Genomic DNA, 20,363 nt, shown 5'->3' with positions numbered 1-20,363 from the left:
AATGGAAAGAACACCAATACATGGTGGTTAAGTAACATGCTACTAAGCAATGAAGGTATCAACCAAGAAATCAAAGAGAAAATCCAAAAATACATGGAAACAAATGACAATGAAAATGCAGTGGTTCAAAATCTGTGGGCTACAGCGAAAGCTGTTCTTTTTTTAAAAGTTTATTCATTTATTTTGCAAGAGAGAGGATGCAAGCGGAGGTGGTGCAGAGAGAAAGGAACAGAGAGAATACAAAGTTGTCAGAGTGGAGCCCAACGCAAGACTGTTAATCTCACAAACCCTGAGATCATGACCTGAGCCAAAATCAGGAGTCAGACGCATAACTACTGACCGACCCAGGCACCCCAGCAAAAGCTATTCTAAGAGGGGAGTTTATAGCAATACAAACGGACCTCAAGAAGCAATAAAAATCTCAAACTATCTAACCTTATAACTAAAAGAGCTAGAAAAATAAGAACAAAACCAAAAACTGTAGAAGGAAGGAGATAATAAAGATTAGAGCAGAAATAAATGAAATAGAAACTAATTAATGAAATAGCACAAATCAATTAAACCTGGAGCGGTTCTTTTAAAAGATTAACAGAATTGATAAACCTTTCACCAGACACATTAAAGAAAAAGTGAGTATGAACTCAAATAAATAAAATCACAAGTGAAAGAAAAGAAATAAACAGCACATAAATATGAACAATTTTAAGAGAATATTATAAAACGTTATTTGCCAACAAATTGGACAACCTATAAGAAACAAATAAAATTCCTAGAAATATATAAACTCCCAAAACTAAATCAGGAAAAAATAGAAAAACTGAACCGACCAATCAGCAATGAAATTAAATCAGTAAATTAAAAGACTCCCAACAACCACAAGTCCAGGATCAGATGGCTTCACCAGTGAATTCTACCAAGTATTTAAAGAAAAATTAATACCCATTCTTCTCAAACTAATCAAAATATAAGAGGAAGGAAAGCTTCCAAATTTGTCCTCAGGCCAGCATTTCCCTGATACCAAAAATCAAATGAAGACACTACAAAAAAAGAGAACTATGAGAGTATCTCTTTTGAACATGGATTCAAAAACTTTCAGTGGAATATTAGCAAATCAAATCCAACAATACATTAAAAAAATCATTCACCACAATCGAGTGAGATTTATTCCTGGGATGCAAGGGTGGTTCAATATTTGCATATCAGTGAACATGGTACATCACATCAACAAGAGACAGGATAAAAACAATAATAGGATCATTGTAACAGATGCAGATAAAGTATTTGACCATCCATTCATAATAAAAATCCTCAACAAAGTAGGTTTAGAGGGAACATACATCAACATACTAAAGTCCATATATGAAAAGCCCACTGTCAATATCATACTCAATAGTGAAAAACTAAGAGATTTTTCCCTAAAGTCAAGAACAAGACAGGGATGTTCACTCACTATTTTTATTCATCACAGTACTGGAAGTCCTAGCCACAGCAATCAGACAACCAAAAGAAATAAAAAGGCATCCAAATTGGTAGGAAGCAGTAAAACCTTCACTATTTGCAGATGAAATAATACTCTATATAGAATATCCTAGGGGCACTTGGGTGGCTCAGTTGGTTAAGCATCCAACTTCATCTCAGGTCATGATCTTGCAGTTTGTGAGTTCGAGCCCCTGACTGGGCTCTGTGCTGATCTCAGAGCCTGGAGTCTGCTTCAGATTCTGTGTCTCCTTCTCTGCTCCCCACCCCTGCTCAAGTGTTTACTCACACGCTCTCTCTCTCTCAAAAACAAATAAATATTTTTTTAAAAATTTTTTAAAGAAAAGAAAATTCTAAAGACTTTAGCAGAAAAATACTTGAACTGGTAAATGAATTTAGAAAGGTTTCAGGATACAAAATCAATATACAGAAATGTTTCATTTCTATACACTAATAATAAAGCAGCAGAAAGAGAAATCCAGACAACAGGTTTTTAAAATTTTTTTTAAATGCTATTTATTTTTTTTGAGAGAGAGAGAGAGAGAGAGAGAGAACAAGCAGGGGAGGGGCAGAGATAGAGGAACACAGAGGACCCTAAGTGGGTTCAGTGCTAACAGCAGAGAGCCCTTTGCAGAGCTGGAATTTGTGAACTGTGAGATCATGACCTGAGTCAAAGTTGAACACTTAACCAAGTGAGCCACCCAAGTACCCTAAGAAAACAGTTTCATTTACAATTGCAAGAAAAATAATAAAATATCTAGGAATAAACTTAACCAAGGAAGTGAAAAACCTGTACTCTGAAAACTATCAAACAGTCATGAAAGAAACTGAAATGACCCAAAGAAATGGAAAGACATTCTACACTCATGGGTTGGGAGAACATACACTGTTCCCCCATATACAAATACTGTTAAAATGTCTATACTATCCAAAACAATCTACAGGTTTAATGCAATCCCTATCAAAATGCCAAGAGCATGTTTTGTAAAACTAGAACAAGTTAAAATTTTTATGGAACCACAAAAGACTGTGAATAGTCAAAACAATATTAAAAACAAAGAACAAAACTAGAAGTATCACAACCTCGGATATCAAGATATACTACAAAGCAGTAGTAATCAAAACAGTGTGGCACTAGTCAAAAATAGACACATAAATCTTGTAGAACAGGATGGAGAGCCTAGAAATAACCCCACTATTACATGGTCAATCAGTCTTCAACAAAGGAGGCAAGAATGGGAAATGGGAAAAAGACAGTCTCTTCAACTAATAGCATTTGCAAAACAGGATAGCTACATGCAAAAGAATGAAACTGGACAGTTTCTCACACCTCCACAAAAGTTGACTCAAAGTGAATTAATGACCCAAAACCACAAATGTTCTAGAAGAGAGCACAGGTTGTCATTACTCTGGCATTGGCCATAGCAACGTGTTTCTATATTTATCTCTTGAGGCAAGGGAAATAAAAGAAAAAATGAACTATTGGGACTACATAAAAATATAAAGCCTCTGCACAGCAAAGGAAATAATCAACAAAACCAACAGAACAGCCTATGGAATGGGGGAATATAATTGCAAATGATATATCTGATAGGAGTTTAGGATCCAAAATATATAAAGAACTTATACAACCCAACACCAAAAAAAAAAAAAAAAAGAAAGAAAAAGAAAGAAAGAAAAGAAAAAGAAAAGCAAAAGCAAAAAACAAAACCCCCAAATAATCCAATTAAAAATTGGCAAAAGACATGCACAGTCATTGCTCCAATGTATCCAGAAACATGAAAAAATGATTGACATCACTCATCATGAGGGAAATTCAAATCAAAACCACTATAAGGTATCACCTCATAAAAAAAAAAGTGTTGGCAAGGACTGGAGAAAACAGAACTTTCATGGTAAAATGCACACTGGTGCAGCCACTGTGGAAAACAGCATGAAAGTTCCTCAGAACCTTAAAAATAAAATTACCATATGATCCAGTAATTCTACTACTGGTTATTTACTCAGAGAAAATGCGAACACTAAATGGAAAAGATAAATGCACACCCATGTTTATGGCAGCATTATTCACAACAGCCAAATTATAGAAGCAGCCCAAATGTCCAGATAGATGAATGGATAGAGAAGAGGTGGTATGTGTGTGTTCTCTCTGTCTCTCTCTCTGTCTCTCTCTCTCTCTCTCTCTCTCACACACACACACACACACACACACACACACACACACACACACAGAGGAATGTTTTTCAGCCACAAAAAAAAATAAAAAATAAAAAATAAAATCGTGCCATTTGCAACATGGATGGATCCAGAGGGTATAATGCTAAGTGAAATAGGTCAGTTGTATGATTTCACTCTTAATGTGGAATTTAAGAAGCAAAACAAACCAACAAAAAAGAGATAATAAAAAAAAACAGACTCTGAACTGTGGAGAACAAATCAGTGGTTACCAGAGATGAGAAAGTGGTGGGGGAGGCGGGGGGCTGGGGGACAGGTGAGGTAGATGAAGGAGTCTCAGCTGGGCTCTGTACCTCTCAGTATTTTGTTGTTTTTTTCCTTTCGTTTTGTCCTCAGCTTTCTCATCCTGCCCCGGACAACATATATTCCAAAAGTTAACACTCTCCACAAACCCTGTTCTCCCCACTCCCCTTGTACTTAATAGATGACCTAGATTCACCTTCTCCAGGAAAACCTGAGATTCACAGGAACATCTATTGTTTTCTAGATCTATTCTTATTCTTTTTCTTTCCTTCTAAGGGAAAATGTTGACTTTTCATTTTTTAAAAGGTAAATTTTCCCTGTGTACTCTGAATCAACAGCAGCTCTTGCCTTCTTAGGAATCTTGTTTCATCAGTTATGCCCCATGTGCTATGGTAGCCATCCTTTTTCTTTTTATTAGCTGTCTCGTTTGTCTCATAAATATAAAGCAGAATGCTTCCAAACTTTAAAAACATAGTAATAAATATTATGTGGTAGATTATAAAAATGCCCCAGTTTCTCTACTCTTCTTATAAAAAGGCAAAGCCCTTCCCCTCCCCCCCTCCATCTCAACGGGCCTTCTGACTTGTTTTGGCCAGCGGGACATTAGCAAGTGTGGTACAAGAAGCAATGGCTTCAAAGGCACAAGTGCCTTGGAGCTTACTGGCTTGCTGAGGGCAGAACATCACCAGGATGTGAATGCACCCCGCCTGGTTTACCCGAGGATACCAGACCACATCTCTGCTAACCAGCTGCCCGCCAGCCGACCTAGCAGCCAGCTGCAGACAAGTGAACCACAGCAAAGATTAGCTGACCCTCCCACAGATATGCAGAACCACCCACTTGAACGGCCAAATTGTTGACCTGCAGATATTTGAGCCAAATAAATGCCTGCTGTTGGAAAACACTACATTTTGGCTTGGTTTGTTACGCAGCAAATGCTAACTGATAAATACACATGCATACACATGCACCAGGATTTTTGCAGATCCTGTGTATCCTTTCATTTCAGACCCATGTTGTCTTCTACTGACAGCTGTACCATACAATCACTGTATTGATTTCCTTACTTTACCCAACGAACTTCCTAAACAGCCCCACCCTTTTATAACCCCCTCCTCTTTTCAAAGGAGCAGAATCCATGACTTGCTTCTAATAGAATCTGGCAAAGGTTGAAGGCATTTTGCAGATGTAATTAAAGTCCCTGGTCAGATGACTTTAAATTAATCAACAGAATGTCCTGTGTAAGCAAGACCTCATTAGCTGAGCTCTTTAATTTTTTAAGTTTATTTATTTATTTTGAGAGAGACAGAGGCAGTGCGTGTGGGAGAGGGGCCAAAACAGAGGGGGAGACAGAGAATCCCAAGCAGGCTCTGCACTGTCAGCATGAAGTCTGACAGCAGGGCTCAAACTCAGGAAACCATAAGATCATGACCTGAGCTGAAACCAAGAGTTGGACGTTTAACACTTCACATATCTGTCCCAAATGGTTTCTTTAAAAGAGGGTCAAAAATTTAGAGATTACACTATCAGAGATTTGCTTTCTCTACTGCCAGCTTTAGGAAGCAAGCTGCCATGAATTCAATGGCCTCTAGGAAATGAATTCTGCCAGTAACAAGAGTGGGTGTAGGAGCAGATCCTGCCCTTGCAGGGCCTCCAGGGGAGGGTGCACCTGACACCTTACCTTCAAACTCAGGAGGCCCTGAGCAAGGAACCGTTCACATGTGCACAGACTTCTGCTCTCCAGAAACGTTGAGAAAATGAATATTTTATTAAAGTCAATAAACTTATGGTCATCAGTTACGCAGCATTAGAAAACTAATACACTTCCTACTCACCTCTAAACAGCTTTTACCCCCTACTTTTCCACAGAAAATCGTTATCACAAGTGTCTATAGTGATTTATTTTTTCCTATGCCCAAGAGGCATTGAGCAAAACAAATGCCTTATCATTTCTGATTTCTCTATAGAATCTGACTTCCTGACAGCTCAGAACCTGGAGCCTGCTTCAGATTCTGTGTCTCCTTCTCTCTCTCTCTCTCTCTTTCTCTCTCTCTCTCTCTCTCTCTCTCTCTCTCTCTCTCTCTGCCCATCCCGTGCTTGCTCTCTGCCTCTCTCTCTCAAAATAAAAGAAAGACATTTAAAAAATTAAAAAAAAAGAATCTGATTTCCCATCTCTCCTTCCTTTTTAAAGCTGTTTTATATGCGGCCTCTATTTTATCACTGTCTCCTACTTTAATCCCTATCTTCTGATGAGGCTTTTTCATAGTCCTTATCTTCTTCTACCCCCTCCTAATAGGTTAGTACTTCCCTGGCTGCTCCCACTGTCTGAACTGCCCAGGCCCCAGTTATCTGCCAAGAAAACTTGTGTTCATCATTCACATTGGGTTCCTACAGTGTGAACCTTCCTGATGGTCCATGCTGACCTAGGCTCCTCCCCTCAACCTCCCCTTATTTCTAGAACGTGTTCCTTTCCATTGTCATTGTATTTAGGTGCATCTTTTTCAAATCCCTTGAAGGCAGGTATTGTCTTTTATAGTTAATTCCCTTACTCTCCTGTGCCTGGCATATTGCCTTCATGCAGGAATGAAGAAACAGTGTCTAGTGGATATAGGAACAGAAGGAAGGGTGCTGGGACCTATAGTCTCCTTGAAGAAAGCCTCATCTCCCCCCTCAGCAACTCTCCTCCCCTCTTGTTCTGCTCTAGACTCCGGGTAGTGAAGATGAGCAGAGGAAGAGGAGAAGAGGGACTCTGACATCCGCTTCAGTCTTTACCTCTCTAATAAGAAAAAAAAATTGATTTCTGACATTAGTAAGTCAGGAGACACTCCCTTTCATAGGCTCCATCAACTTTCTGCTGGAATTGTCAAAGCAACTTGATTTTCTATTAATGTAGTTCCTCTCCCCCTTGGGCTAATGGCACAGTTGATCTTACCCAGAGGAAAGAATCTACTACCATTGGGAGATCTCAGGGATTCTGTCAGCACAGAGCAGATTGAAGCCTTGGGGCAGAAGGAAAGGTTCTATGTCTAATGCCCTATCCAAATAATTTGTTGTAATCTCTTTTCAATGGATCCATAAAATCTAGGTACTTAATAAATATGCATGCCAGTGTCCTAATTTCACAGACTTTTATGTAAGAACAACCTTTATTTAACCCCAGTCATATTTTCTAGCCTCAATTTCCATGTCTTCTCCTCTGTTCTTATACCAAAACTACAGCTGAACAAATATAAAAACCTATACTTCCTATGAGTTCCGTACCCTGAACCCCAAAACATGCTGCCATCTCAAATCTTTATTTGAGAGTGCAAAAGAAATCTTTATTTCTTTTGGGAGAGACAGAGAGAGAGTGCAAGTGGGGAAGGAGCAGAGAGACAGAGGGAGAGAGGATCAGAAGTAGGCTCTGTGCTAACAGCAGAAAGCCCAGTGTGGGGTTTGAACTCATGAACCTGCCTGCTAGATCATGACCTGTGCTGAAGTCAGTTAACCAATGGAGCCACCCAGAGGCCCTTCTCAACAATGTAGTAAATTACCTGTTGAGAACCTACTATGAGCCAGACACTGTTCTAGGCACATTACATATATTATCTCATTTAATCTTCACAAGGAAGGTTGATATCATTACTCCATTTTACAAATGAGGAAATTAAGGTTTACCATTTCAAGTAACTACCCCAGAGGAGCATGGCCAGCATGTTGCCTCTGTTGTTCCTGCTTTCCCATACCATCTCTCCAATGCATGGCCTCCTTTCCTTACCATCTACCCATTTCTTAGCTTCATTTCTGTCCCTATCACTCCAATCACACTGCTTTCCTTAAGGTCACCAAATGACCTTCTAATTCCCAGATTTAATAGACTTTGAAGGTCCTACTTTATTTGACCTTGTTTTGTATTTTATTTTTCCTCATGCATTATTTATATTTATGTTATAGTATTTTATTTATTTGACCTTGTTTATAGGTTATTTTTTTCAGTTGAATGTCCCTCCAGCTTTCATAGCATGAGACCCATTTCTGCAACTTCCTTGTCCCCGCTCAGTCTCTGTCATTGGCTTCTAGTCTTTCATAGGCTCTTCATATTTTACTATTTTCTGGTTTGTATCTTGTTTGTTTGTTTTAAAGAGAGTACAAGTGGGAGAAAGGGGCAGAGAGAGACAGAGACAGAGACAGAGACAGAGAGAAGATATTAAGCCGGCTCCAGGCTTGGTGGAAAGCCCAACGCAGGCCTCAGTCCCACAACCACAGGATCATGACCTGAGCTGAAATCAAGAGCCAGACGCTCAATTGACTGAGCCCCTCAGACGCCCCTTTCCTCACTTGTATCTTAGGTCTTTTTGTTCTACATCCTTTCCATGAGTAAATACCTCCACTCTCATCAATTTATATGGCAAATACTCCAGTCCCCATCCCTCTTCTGTGTTCCAGACCTATACTTTCAGTTCCTTCCTAGAGAATATCATGCCATGACACCAAGGCATTGCAAACTCCACATCAGATGTCATCTCTTCCTATCCCTTCCCAAGACCTATTATTTTTCCCTCAACGAATGAGGGATCAAGATTCATGCAATTTCCCTGGTTACAAATATCATTCGTCCTTGATTATTCCCATATATGTCAATGAAAAACAATTCAGTGAATTCCTACCCTGTAAATTCTTTTTATTCCCACCGTCTGCTTCAGCTACAGGCTTTATCATACACCTTTCAACCAAACCACTCTGTCTGCTGTATGTATACTCACCTCTCTGTTAACTCTTAGTACTATCACTAGGTAAGACGATTCTTAGACATTTACATCAACATTCAAGATGTCAATACCCCAAAATACTACCCTTTTTTTTTAATTTTTAGAGGACTTTAATTCAATTGCTTATTTTATATAGCATTTTTACTTTTGACTTACACTTCAAATTTTTTTATTGTCTAGTGATTTTTTTTTTACCATATTGTGCTTTTATTTAAACATACCACTTCAGTGAAAGTATTTGGAACATAAATATATTCAACCCAATATTTATATTGACTATATTCATGATAATATAGCAACTAGTATAGGGAACAAAATGTTTAATAAAAGTGGATTTAACATGAACTTTGTACATCTAAAGACTACAATCTGCAAGGGGAGATAAGGTATGTACCTAAATAGTTATAATACATGCTGAAATAGGATAATTGTTATAAAAGATGTACAAAAAAAGCTATCAGAATCATATTGAGGGAGAGTTTATTTTGACTCAGAGAACCTAGCTGACTTTGTGAAGGAGTAAATATCTGTGCAAGGACATCAAAGATGGGAATATTTATTTGTTCCTTTTACACACCTTACTGAACTTCACCTATATGAAAAACACTGTACTAAGTGCTGGAAACACGGAAATAAATGAGCTAGACCTTGACTTACGTTGTTCTCTGTCTAGTGAGGAAGATAATCTGTCATTACAACACAGTGAAAAGGAGTTACAAGAGAGATTTTCTAAAAAGACTAAAAGTTTTTATGGAAAATGGAAGTGGTGCTCCTTGAGCTGAGCTTAAAGTGTTAAGTAGTCTAGGCCAAAATGGAGATGGGTATGGGGAAGAAAGAAGCTTTACAAAGAGGAATCAAGGGATCAGGGATGGAAAGCTATGATGTGAGCACTTTTATGATAGTTCAGAAGAGCTGAGGAAGAGAAGTAAAAGATGTGAAAGAAAATGACATCTAGACTAGTTTATGGAATAAAAAGCCAGACTGGGAACTGAAGGGATTTTTTAGGATACCTTAATAAATTGTTGCTAATAGTGCTAATTCATAGACAATGCTATACACGGATTCATTTTTTACCAGATAGACCAGAAATTCACTTAAATGACCACATTTCTGATTGAAAAATTGACTTTGTTGGCATGAAGAGTTTTTGCTTCTACTACTGACTAAAATTCTGAGTACCTTCTTTGGTGCTCAGATCATTACTATGTGGTAAACATTTGTGGATAACAGTTATCTCATTTTATCTTATTTTTGTTTGATGGTCTCCTATTCATCACCCAAATGAATTATTAGAGGAAATGGGACAGGAACAATGGCCATTCTCAAACATGTCAAGGTCTACTATTCTTCCAGTTGTGGTAACCATAATTTTCAGCTAGAGAATTAGGTTGAACTTTGCCTATTCATTAGGAGCTTTGATAACATGAACTATAACCTACTACTAAATAATCTATTTTGGAAAAAAGATCCCAAAGAGTGTGTTCAGTCTCTAGTTTGACTTCTATATATTCAGTCACATAAAAACAACTTATATACCAACTCAGGGGAATAAATCTAACAATTGGGGGAAAAAATGAATCAAAAATCCCAAAACTGCATCATTAAGAATAATTTTATTGTTTTCTAATACTTTTTATCAGCATGCTTTCATGTGCTTCTTCTCTAGGACCACATCAAATTACCCTCCCCTGACTATAGGAACCCCTATATCTACAACTTGGCTATTCCATCATCTTTTCTGAGGCAGGAAAGAAATATTTAAGCCTATCACTGCTTACTAAGGATATATTTAATTATACAATTAAAACATTTCCAATAACTGTCTGAGAATAAATTTTGACAGTAAATAAATGTTTTAGTCCAGTAGACCAAGATGGGGGTACCCTAGTGAGAGTCTTCTACCATGGAAAAGTAGCCTAAGGATACTGGGTACCTATAAGTGATATAAATTCAGCATCAGGAAGTCAGTGAAAGCTGCAGAAAGGGAGATAGAGTGGCACCCAAAATAAGATGCCTATTCTACAATTATGCGTAGGTCCTAGTAGCACCAAAAGGCCAACCCACCAATAAAAATGTTCTCCCAAACACTATAAGATGCTTGCAAGTGCCTTGGCCAACAGATTCTAAACAGGACATCATGATACTGACTCCTGCTTTATCAAGGAGAGCTTTGCATCCACTGTCCACTCCCAAAGCTAGCCTCTGCATTCTTGACATTCTACCTAGACCTTGTCAAAATCATTTTGTAAATTTATCACAACAATTAGCCAGCCAATGGCAATATTTTTCCCTTCAAAAATCCCTCCCTATCCACTTCCTTTCTTTCCTACCATCACAGAAATGGGTCTCAAATAATTCCTCCACCTGAAAGGAACTCGTCAATTCTGCTGCTGAGTTTGGGCATGGACTCTTCTCCCCATGCCACTGAGGCAAGCCCTGCACTGGGGGCTTCCAGAACTATAACAGGTTCTCCCCATAAGACACAGGTAAGATTCTTTTTTCTTACACACTCTTATTCCCTCGCCTATCCTTTACTTATTTCAGTAGTTTAAAAGGAATGTGTCTACATCTGATATCCAACTGATGTCTTCCCACAGAATCTATCTCTGTCTGAAGTGTGTTGCATGATACAGCCAGCTAACCCAGCAATCCCTCCTCACAAAGTCCCAGGATCAACCTCTCCCAAGAATTGTTCAAAAGTAAGAGATAACATTCCCCCAGATCCACTGCAGCTGAATCTTTTACATTTTCTCTTCAGCCAACTCACAGTACAATTATATAATCGTTTTTGTCTTGTGAATTAATTATCTATATTTACTCTGATGATTTACGATCTTGGGATTTGGGTTTTTTAATTATCTTTTTTCTTTGAGAGTTTTGTTTGCTTCAAACAGGAAGGCCATTGTGGACAGCCTAGGATAAAAAATATGTAAACGTTTTCCTTTTTCATGTGATAAGAAGAAAAACCTACCTGCCCATGCTTTTGCAGAGGAGCAATCCCATGTGACATTTCAGGATGTGATGGGGCCTGCATGTCTGTCCCTCGTGTTTTGGGACGTACCACATCAGAGGCCAGACTGGAGGAAATTGCTAGAGACTTTGGCCGAGAAGCTGTGGTGCCCATCCCTCCAGGGGGGCCTGGTTCACCTTTTCTGCTGGTAGGTTCATCTTCCCCTTCCGAGTCCACAACAAAGACATATTCAGCTTTAAAGAGGTCACTTTGCTGCATTCCTTGAAGTTCCTTTGCTTTGAAACCTCTTCCTTGTGAAATATTTTCACTGGTCTCTGAAGGATAAATCAACGTTCCTTGGTCGCTCTCCCGTTGGCTCCCAGCATTCAAGGTCAAGTACTCATTGAAATCAGACTGTAATTAATGTAGAGACATAAAAGGATTGACATTGGCTTGACACTGGCTTCTTTTTTGCATGTATTTTTTTAAATATTTTATTGTCAAATTGTTTTCCATACAACACCCAGTGCTCTTCCCCTCAAGTGCCCTCTTAAAAGTTTAACCTGCTTATGATTTCCAAAGACAAAAATTTTTTAAAATATATTTAAAAACCAGGTTGACTTAGGAGAGATTGGATTGAAGTTAATGGTTTACTTTTTTTTCAAAAACATTTTAAGGTTTATTTTTATTTTTTAAAGAAAGAGAGAGAGGGAGGGAGTACAAGCTGGGGAGGGGTGGAGAGGTAGACACCAAATCTGAAGGAGGCTCCAGACTCTGAGCTGTCAGCACAGAGCCTGATGCAGGGTTCAAACCACAAATGATGAGATCATGACCTGAGCTGAAGTCAGATGCTTAATCAACTGAGCCACCCACGCACCCCTGAAGTTAATGGTTGACTTTTACCAGCCCACTTGTCTGTCCTAATCCAAGCCTAAACAACTTCAGGCTCAGAATAAATATCAAGTAAACCTGCTTTAAAATAAATCATGACATAATTTCTTAAAAAGAGAGACAGCAATGTTTCCCATGAAGACATTCATGAAACAAACAGGGGTTGGTTAAGGGTTTAGTTAATGGTCAGGGAAAACCTGTATAAGCAAGGAGGGAAAGGAAGCCCCATTTAAAGTTTCTAAAATGGTGCAAATATCTCTGAAAGTCTGAAAGGAAAAACATAATTGGAACAAAATGCATGGGTATTCAAACAAAACAATCTAAACAAATTGGGAAGAACTCAAGAATAAGGAACCAGAAGACAAAAAGGTATTTTTAATACAAAGAATTTTTCACAGCTATTTTATTTTATAATTCTAATCTTTTCCCATCAAATTTTTTGGGGGTACAGAGAAGGTTTACAAGACCAGAGTAAGATAGCTTTATCAAGCTATGAAACATCTTTCTCTAAATGATAGCTTCCGTACATACTAAGATTGTATTTAAAAGACAATCTTGGCTTTCATAACCATGCTGTGGTTACTATCCTTTTCTTTGCAACATTTCTTTAGGTCTAAAATTACTGCAGAATAAAAAATTAAAGAAGACACTAAATAAACTAAAATAAGCTAAATTTCAATGGTGGTGGTAAACTTTTTATTTATTTATTTATTTATTTTTGAGAGAGACAGCACGAGCAGGGGAGAGTCAGAGAGAAATGGAGACACAGAATCTGAAGCAGGCTCCAGACTGTCTGAACCAGCTGTCAGCACAGAGCCCTACACAGGGCTCGAACCCACGAACCGTGAAATCATGCCCTGAGCCAAAGCCAGACGCTTAACCTACTGAGCCACCCAGGCACTCCTGTGGTGGTAAACTTAACATGTGCTATTACAGGCATACATGTCATATGTGTAAAAAAAAAAAAAAAGATGTCAAACAACAGATTACATATAACTAAAAAGGTGATTTTATATACCCACTGTACATTTTTCAGCTGATGATAATTTAGTCAAGATATACATAAATTGCTTCTGATTAGGATTTCTCTGACAATGGTCATTTCACATATTAAATTACAACACTATACAATAACAGAAACCCATATTAGCCACCTGGGTGGCTTAGTCAGCTAAGCATCTGACTCTTGATGTTGGCTCAGGTCACGATCTCATGATCCGTGGGACCGAGCCCCGAGTTGGGCTCCATGCTGACAGCATGGAGCCTGCTTGAGATTCTCTCTCCCTCTCTCTTTGCTCCTCCCCTGATTGCTTGTTCTCTCTTTATCACAATAAATAAACTTAAAAAAATAAAAGGATTCAGAGACAGATTGCTTATTATAAAAAGTAACAATAACTAAAAAGATGGCAAAAATTGAACTAGTCTTTGAAAACAGTATTAATGATCTAAAATAACTCCCTTCCCCCATAGTCCATCATTCTCTATTCCTTTAGTCTGAGGTAGTTTTTTACAGCTTTATCATTATCTGCGATTTTATTATATACTTTTCACTTTGTTTACTGTATGCCTTCCCAATAATAAGTTTTAGGAGTTGACTTAATTAATTCAGAATCCACAGCACCAAGTACATAATGCATTCAGTAAACAGTGGTTGAATATATAAATGATCAAGGGGTTACTTACCCTACTCTATTATAATATTGAACAATTTAAAAAATAGGAAGGAAAATCTTAAATATTTAAAAAAATTGTTTAACGTTTTATTTATTTTTGAGAGAAAGAAACACAGAGCCAGAGGGGGAAGGTCACAGAGAGACAGAGACACAGAATCAGAAGCAGGCTCCAGATTCTGAGCTGTCAACACAGAGCCCAACGCAGGGCTCGAACTCACAAACTGTGAGATCATGACCTGAGCTGAAGTCGGCCACTTAACCGACTGAGCCACCCAGGTGCCCCTTAAATATCTTAAAGATATAGTTGTGTGCCTATCAGTGCAATCAGCAAATAAATATCAATGTCTCAGGAAGCTCTGGAATTTTGTAACCAAGATTAATTCATATGTTTATGGTCTCATGTGCTCATAGCACCTATAACAAAGGATCCCATATATAGATAAATAAAGATATAGATATAGATATCCCATCTCTCTCTCTCTTTCTCTCTCTCTCTCTCATACTGTTAGAGAGAAATTTCCCAGACATTCCTACTTTAGTGTGTAGGATATCCCTGAAATAATTTGGCCTCAACAGTCTTTGAAATAGGGTAGTAGCACTGAAAAGTCTCAGAATCACAGATATATTACATCTCTCTAAATAAGCTGTTTTCATACAGACAAGATGAATCCATTTATTTTGCCCTCTTTTAGTGGCTCAAGAAAACCACAAAATCCCCCAGTCACTGTTTATTTGTAGTAAGACATATTAAAATACATTTTTTTAAGTAGGCTCTATACCCATCATGGAGCCCAATGCAGGGCTTGAACTCAGGACCCCGAGATGAAGACCTGAGGTGAGATCAAAAGTTGGACGCTTAACCAATGGAGCCACCCAGGCATCCCTAAAATATATTATAAAGAGAAAGGGGGTTTTAAGCCAAATTGTCATTTTGCCAACACAGGTCATTTTCAGGTTTTGGTTTGTCTTAATTTTATTTCCAATTTTGGTCTCATTTTTGATAAGCATAATCAGAATATAAATACAATTTTATAACATATTTTGTTGCTTACTATTATAAAGTTAACACTTTCCATGAAATTACATAATCATTACAACTTTGTGAAAGTAACGTATTATATTTTTAAATTTTTTATGATTGTTAACTACTAGACTATTTTTGTTTTTCCCTAATTGTTTTCCTAAATAAAAATTTTCTCCTTTTGTACTATTTCCTTAAAGTATATTTCTTTCTTTTATGTTTATTTATTTGCTTTTTTAGAGAGAGAGAGAGAGAGAGCAAGCTGGGGATGAGTGGAGAGAGGGAGGGAGAGAATCTCAAGATCCCTGAAATCATGACCAGACCCCAAACCAACAGCCAGATGCTCAACCAACTGAGCCACCCAGGCACCCCAAGAATACATTTCTAAGAAATAGTTATTGAAAGGTTATGACAGTTTTATAACTACGGATAAGGGTTTTCCACCAAAGTTGTACAAATGCATAAAGCTAGCTACAAAGCAAGAGCACGCCAATATCCTCACAACTGCCCCAGCACTGGACATGACACTTTTTAAATTTTGCTAATTTATTGCATGTAAAACAATAATGTCTCACAGTTTTATTTTGCATTTTCTATCAAGACAAATTCAACCTTCTCAAGAAATTTAGGTTTTATTATTTTAAGACATATTTGGGAGAAGGGAAAATGCCAGGAAGCAGAATGTGTCATGTGAATAGCAAAGAATAAGGTGTCAACTCAAGAGTTGAGAATAGTATATTAGAAGCAGGGGTATGATAACATTTGGGTTTCTATTACACAGTTATATTTCTGTCAACCTTAGATTTCACAAACATCTCACTTTATGCAAAGGAAATAAGCATTCACAGAAATTTTCAAGTCATTATTATGGACAATTTAATGTTTAATATAAAGTTCCTTGAGATAAAAAAAAAAAAGAAAAGTAATCCTACCCTATTTACAGTTTCTGGATTCTTATCACTTGGTTCCTCAGGAATTTTAACAAGGAATTTAGAGGTGTCAGCCAACTTAGAGTGGGTTGGTAGTCTTCTGACAGTGGGGACAAATGTGAAGATCAAAGGTTTGGCTTCAGAATCACCAGAAGAGACCTATGAGACATGTAATAAGTTAGACCTTCCGTCCTGTCAAAGGTTTTTCTTGACTTTATTTGCTATAAACCATGATATTTATCTCAGTTATTTTGATAAATTGCCTATTAACCTGTGGTCATTTGTATGGTTGCCAAAGAAAATGGCTATAAAATTAGTCACAGTGGATTAAATTCCATTTACCAGAGAAAGCAATACAATCCCAGAAAGATCCTGTTATAGGAGATGGCAACAAAACATTAGATTGGCTAGTTGGTCTCTTAGAATATTAAAGGGCACTTCTACCTCAGTAGGGTCATCACAAACACAGCATCTAGTCTGTTTCAAAATTGACTTTTATTCATTTAGCCCAGGGTTAGCAGCTTCAATTTGACTCATAATCATCAACCCTGCAAAAACTTTCAATATGTGTCATTAATGAGAATACTAAAAAATGGATTTAAAATTGAAAGAATGCTTTTTTGGCAATTAGAACAGTAATGCCTATCTTTGAGGATATGCTCTCTTTTTCATTCATGCTTTATTCATTTAAGAATGACTTGTTTATTTTTTTAAATTTATTTAAAGTTTAGTTAGTTAACAGAGAGTAGTATATTGGTTTTAGAAGTAGATTTCAGTGATTCATCATTCACAGACAACACCCAGTGCTCATCAGAACAAGTACCCTCCTTAGTATCCATCACCCATCTAGCCCATCTCCCCACCACCTCCCCTCCATCAACCCTCAGTCATTTCTTAATATGGACATATGAGTGAAATTATATGGTATTTGACTTTCTCTTATTGACTTACATTGTTTAGCATAATACATTCTAGCTCCAACCATATCGTTGCAAATGGCAAGATTTCATTCTTTTAGATAGCTGAGTTAATATTCCATGTGTGTGTGTGTGTCACATTATTTTTTATTCATTCATCAGCCAAAGGATATTTGGCCTCTTTCCATAATTTGGCTATTGTTGATAATACTGCTCTAATATTGAGGTGCATGTACCCTTTCAAATCTGTATTTTTGTATCCTTTTGGTAAATATCTAATAGTGCAATTGCTGGATTGTAGGGTATTTCTAATTTTAGTTTTGGGGGAAACCTCTATACTGTTATCCAGAGTGGCTACACAAGAATGATTGTGTTTACTACTCATTGTGTGGCAGGCACTCAAGGATCTAGGGATGCCATAATGAATAGGAAATAGTCAGTAGACTACACACTAGAAGAGAAAAGGGGATGCACAGAATACTAAGGGAAACGTGACGAACTGTGCCTGCCTACTGAACCTACAAAGCTCTATAAAAGGCAACACCTGAAATGTAGGTCCCAGGGAAGTGGAAAATAAAGATATCCCAGGCTGAGAAAACCAGATGAGTGAAAGCATGGAAGGGCAGCAGCAGTTTGGTACAGATCAAATTTGGATTCTGTCCGATTGACAACAGAGAACAATTACAGCACCATAGCTTGGGAAATGAAGTAGTCACAATAAAAGTTTAGATAGATAATCTTGAGTTTTTATTTAAGGTTTTATTTATTTTTGAGAGAGCTCAAGCAGAGGAGAGACATAGAAAGAGGGACAGAGGATCTGAAATGGGTTCTGTGCTGACAACAGGGAGTCCAATGGGGGCGTGAACTCACAAACTGCAATATCATGACCTGAACTGAAGTCAGAAGTTCAACTGACTGAGCCACCCAGGTGCCCCCGAGAACTCTGATTTTAAAAGACATGTGGCTAGTGACCAGCACAGAAAGCCAAGAGCAAAAAATTGAGGACTAAATGAAAAGGAAAAAGAGAAGATGCTGCTATAAATTTTCTTTGTAGAAATCTGGATGAGGAGTAAGGAGGAAAGTTGGGAGGAGTCAATGAGGGAAAGAGAGTCAAAGAGGTACCTCTCTTGGAAAGTAATAGGATAGACCTGAACATGTCTGTAGACTTGGGAAATGAACCAGGAAAGAAGGAAAGCAAAACAAGGTCATAAAGGAGGCAGACAAAATACATTAAGGGAACAGGAGAAGGAACATGGCCTCCTTTGTGTCCAGAGAAAATGAACAAAGATACAGAAAAGATCATGAATGTGGTGCAGTGAGCAAAGCAGAAAGGTGGCATGACCAATACTGATGATAAAAAAAATCAACCTCCTCTAGTTGGAGTAACACAGCCCCTCTGCCACCTCTATGCCTTGTCATAAAAAATATGATATGACCTGGCAGGACCCTCCCTTCCTCTCTCTTTAAGCTGTGCCTACTTTCTGTGCCTTGGACCCTTCAGGCTTCATAGCGGCATTCCCTGTAACCCCAGTTATGCCAGCCCCTCTGAGAAACTCAGTCCTAGAGACATCCTCAAATCCCTGTGTGCCATGCACACTGCTTTGTTCTTTTTCCATCTGTGCTCCATCCCAATTCGTGAGCATTTCTACCATGGACATTCTGGAATTCAGTCAGCCATCACACAATTCTCCATGTTCTTAAGATCTTCTCTATCCTCACTTTAATCAAACCACTCTTTCTCTGAAGGGCTCTGTCCCTAAGAAGCTTGCTCCGTGGTAGCTGTTTTCCCTCACATTGGACCTGGAAGTAGAACAGTGTCCTCCTCACTCCCTTTTACTGCTTCCAGACCATTCTTCTTTCCTCCTATGTAGAAACTTCCAGACTTGAATCTCATGTGAATAGTCTAGACCACCCATGACCTTTCATCTTCATTGTCACCTGCCCACACCCAAATCAAGCTCTTCTTTCTGTGAAGATTTAGTTCCTGGCTCAATTCCACTTCCTCTAACAGTATGTTTTGTATAATACCCAATATCATAGCCCATGGGTAATTTTCCTCATATTGTGTCATCCTGGCCTCTGCTCCTTCTTGCACCTCAAATCCCCAGCCTCAATCAATAGCCATCACTCCTCTGTCATGTCACATTTTCCATTCTCTGACCACAACTTCTTTTCTTTCCACACCTCCCTTTCATACTCCAACTCCAACATTTCTCAGACCCCACCAGAAGGAAAATCTACTAATTTTCCCCACCAGAAGGAAAATCTATATTGTTTTCCCATGCTTCTTTCTTATTTTAACCAGTCTCAGTAAAGACTGTTTTACCACAATTCACCACATGCATACTCCTTAAGTGCCCTGACCTCTCTCACATCATCCGTCCCATTTGGGCAAACCATGGTCCCCACTAAATCTAACCTGCTACCTACTCTACTCCTGCATCACAAAGGTATGTGACTGAAAAAAATCACACAATTGTGCTTACTAGTTTCACTTCAAATTTATGACTCTGAGCTTCAAACAGGCCCTTCAGTGCTTCTCTATAAATATTATGGTTCTATAATCCATTCACTCTCCCACTTGCCTAGAAAACTTACATCCTCCCCTCTTTCTTTACACCCCCAATATCTTCTTCCATGGTCTTCCTCTGAGCTGATGACTTTGTTTCCCATTTCACTGAGACAACTAAAACAATCAGATAAGAATTTCCAGGGTCCCCATCACCACATCTACTCACCCAGCCACATCTTTGTTTTTCCATATGGCCTTCGTTCCTGCCACTATGCTCCTACTAAAATCAACTCTCACTTGAATATTTTGCCTTCTACTTACTTTTAGTTTTTCAACAAGGTCTTATTAAATGCCTACTAAATGCTAAGGCATCACTTTAGGTGTTGAGGATGTAACAGTGAGCAAAAATCTTTACATTAATAGAATTTACATTCTAGTGGAAGAAGAAGTAAACAAAATAAATATATAAAGTATATAGTAATTTCAATAGGCATAAGCTATGAAGACTGGCTATAAGGCTATTGCAGTAACCCGTAGGAGAGAAAATGGTAGGTTGAACTTGGGTTGCTGCAGTAATCACAATAAGAAATGTTTAAGATTCTGACTATATTTTAGTTTATTTTTTAATGTTTTATTTCTTTTTGAGAGAGAGAGGGTGAATGTGGCAGGCACAGAGAGACAAAGGGACAGAAGATCTGAAGTGGACTCTGTGCTATCAACAGTGAGTCCATGTGGGACTCAAAATCAGGAATCACCAGATCATGACCT

The 20,363-nt window shown here is 38.1% G+C and overlaps 1 protein-coding gene across 1 annotated transcript in view; it reads right to left on the bottom strand.

Moving 5' to 3' along the window:
* Nucleotides 1–20,363, bottom strand: part of MLIP (muscular LMNA interacting protein) — a 208,884-nt gene that overhangs the window by 70,282 nt on the left and 118,239 nt on the right. The window contains exons 2-3 of the mRNA XM_029945578.1: nt 16,170–16,325; nt 11,674–12,066 (exon numbers count right to left, since the gene is read on the bottom strand). Coding sequence (XP_029801438.1) covers nt 11,674–12,066; nt 16,170–16,325 — 549 coding nt within the window. The remainder of the gene's footprint in view (nt 1–11,673; nt 12,067–16,169; nt 16,326–20,363) is intronic.

Source organism: Suricata suricatta, chromosome 7 (assembly GCF_006229205.1).
Source record: "Suricata suricatta isolate VVHF042 chromosome 7, meerkat_22Aug2017_6uvM2_HiC, whole genome shotgun sequence".
NCBI classification, from domain to species: domain Eukaryota; kingdom Metazoa; phylum Chordata; class Mammalia; order Carnivora; family Herpestidae; genus Suricata; species Suricata suricatta.
This window is presented reverse-complemented; position numbering and strand designations above follow the sequence as displayed.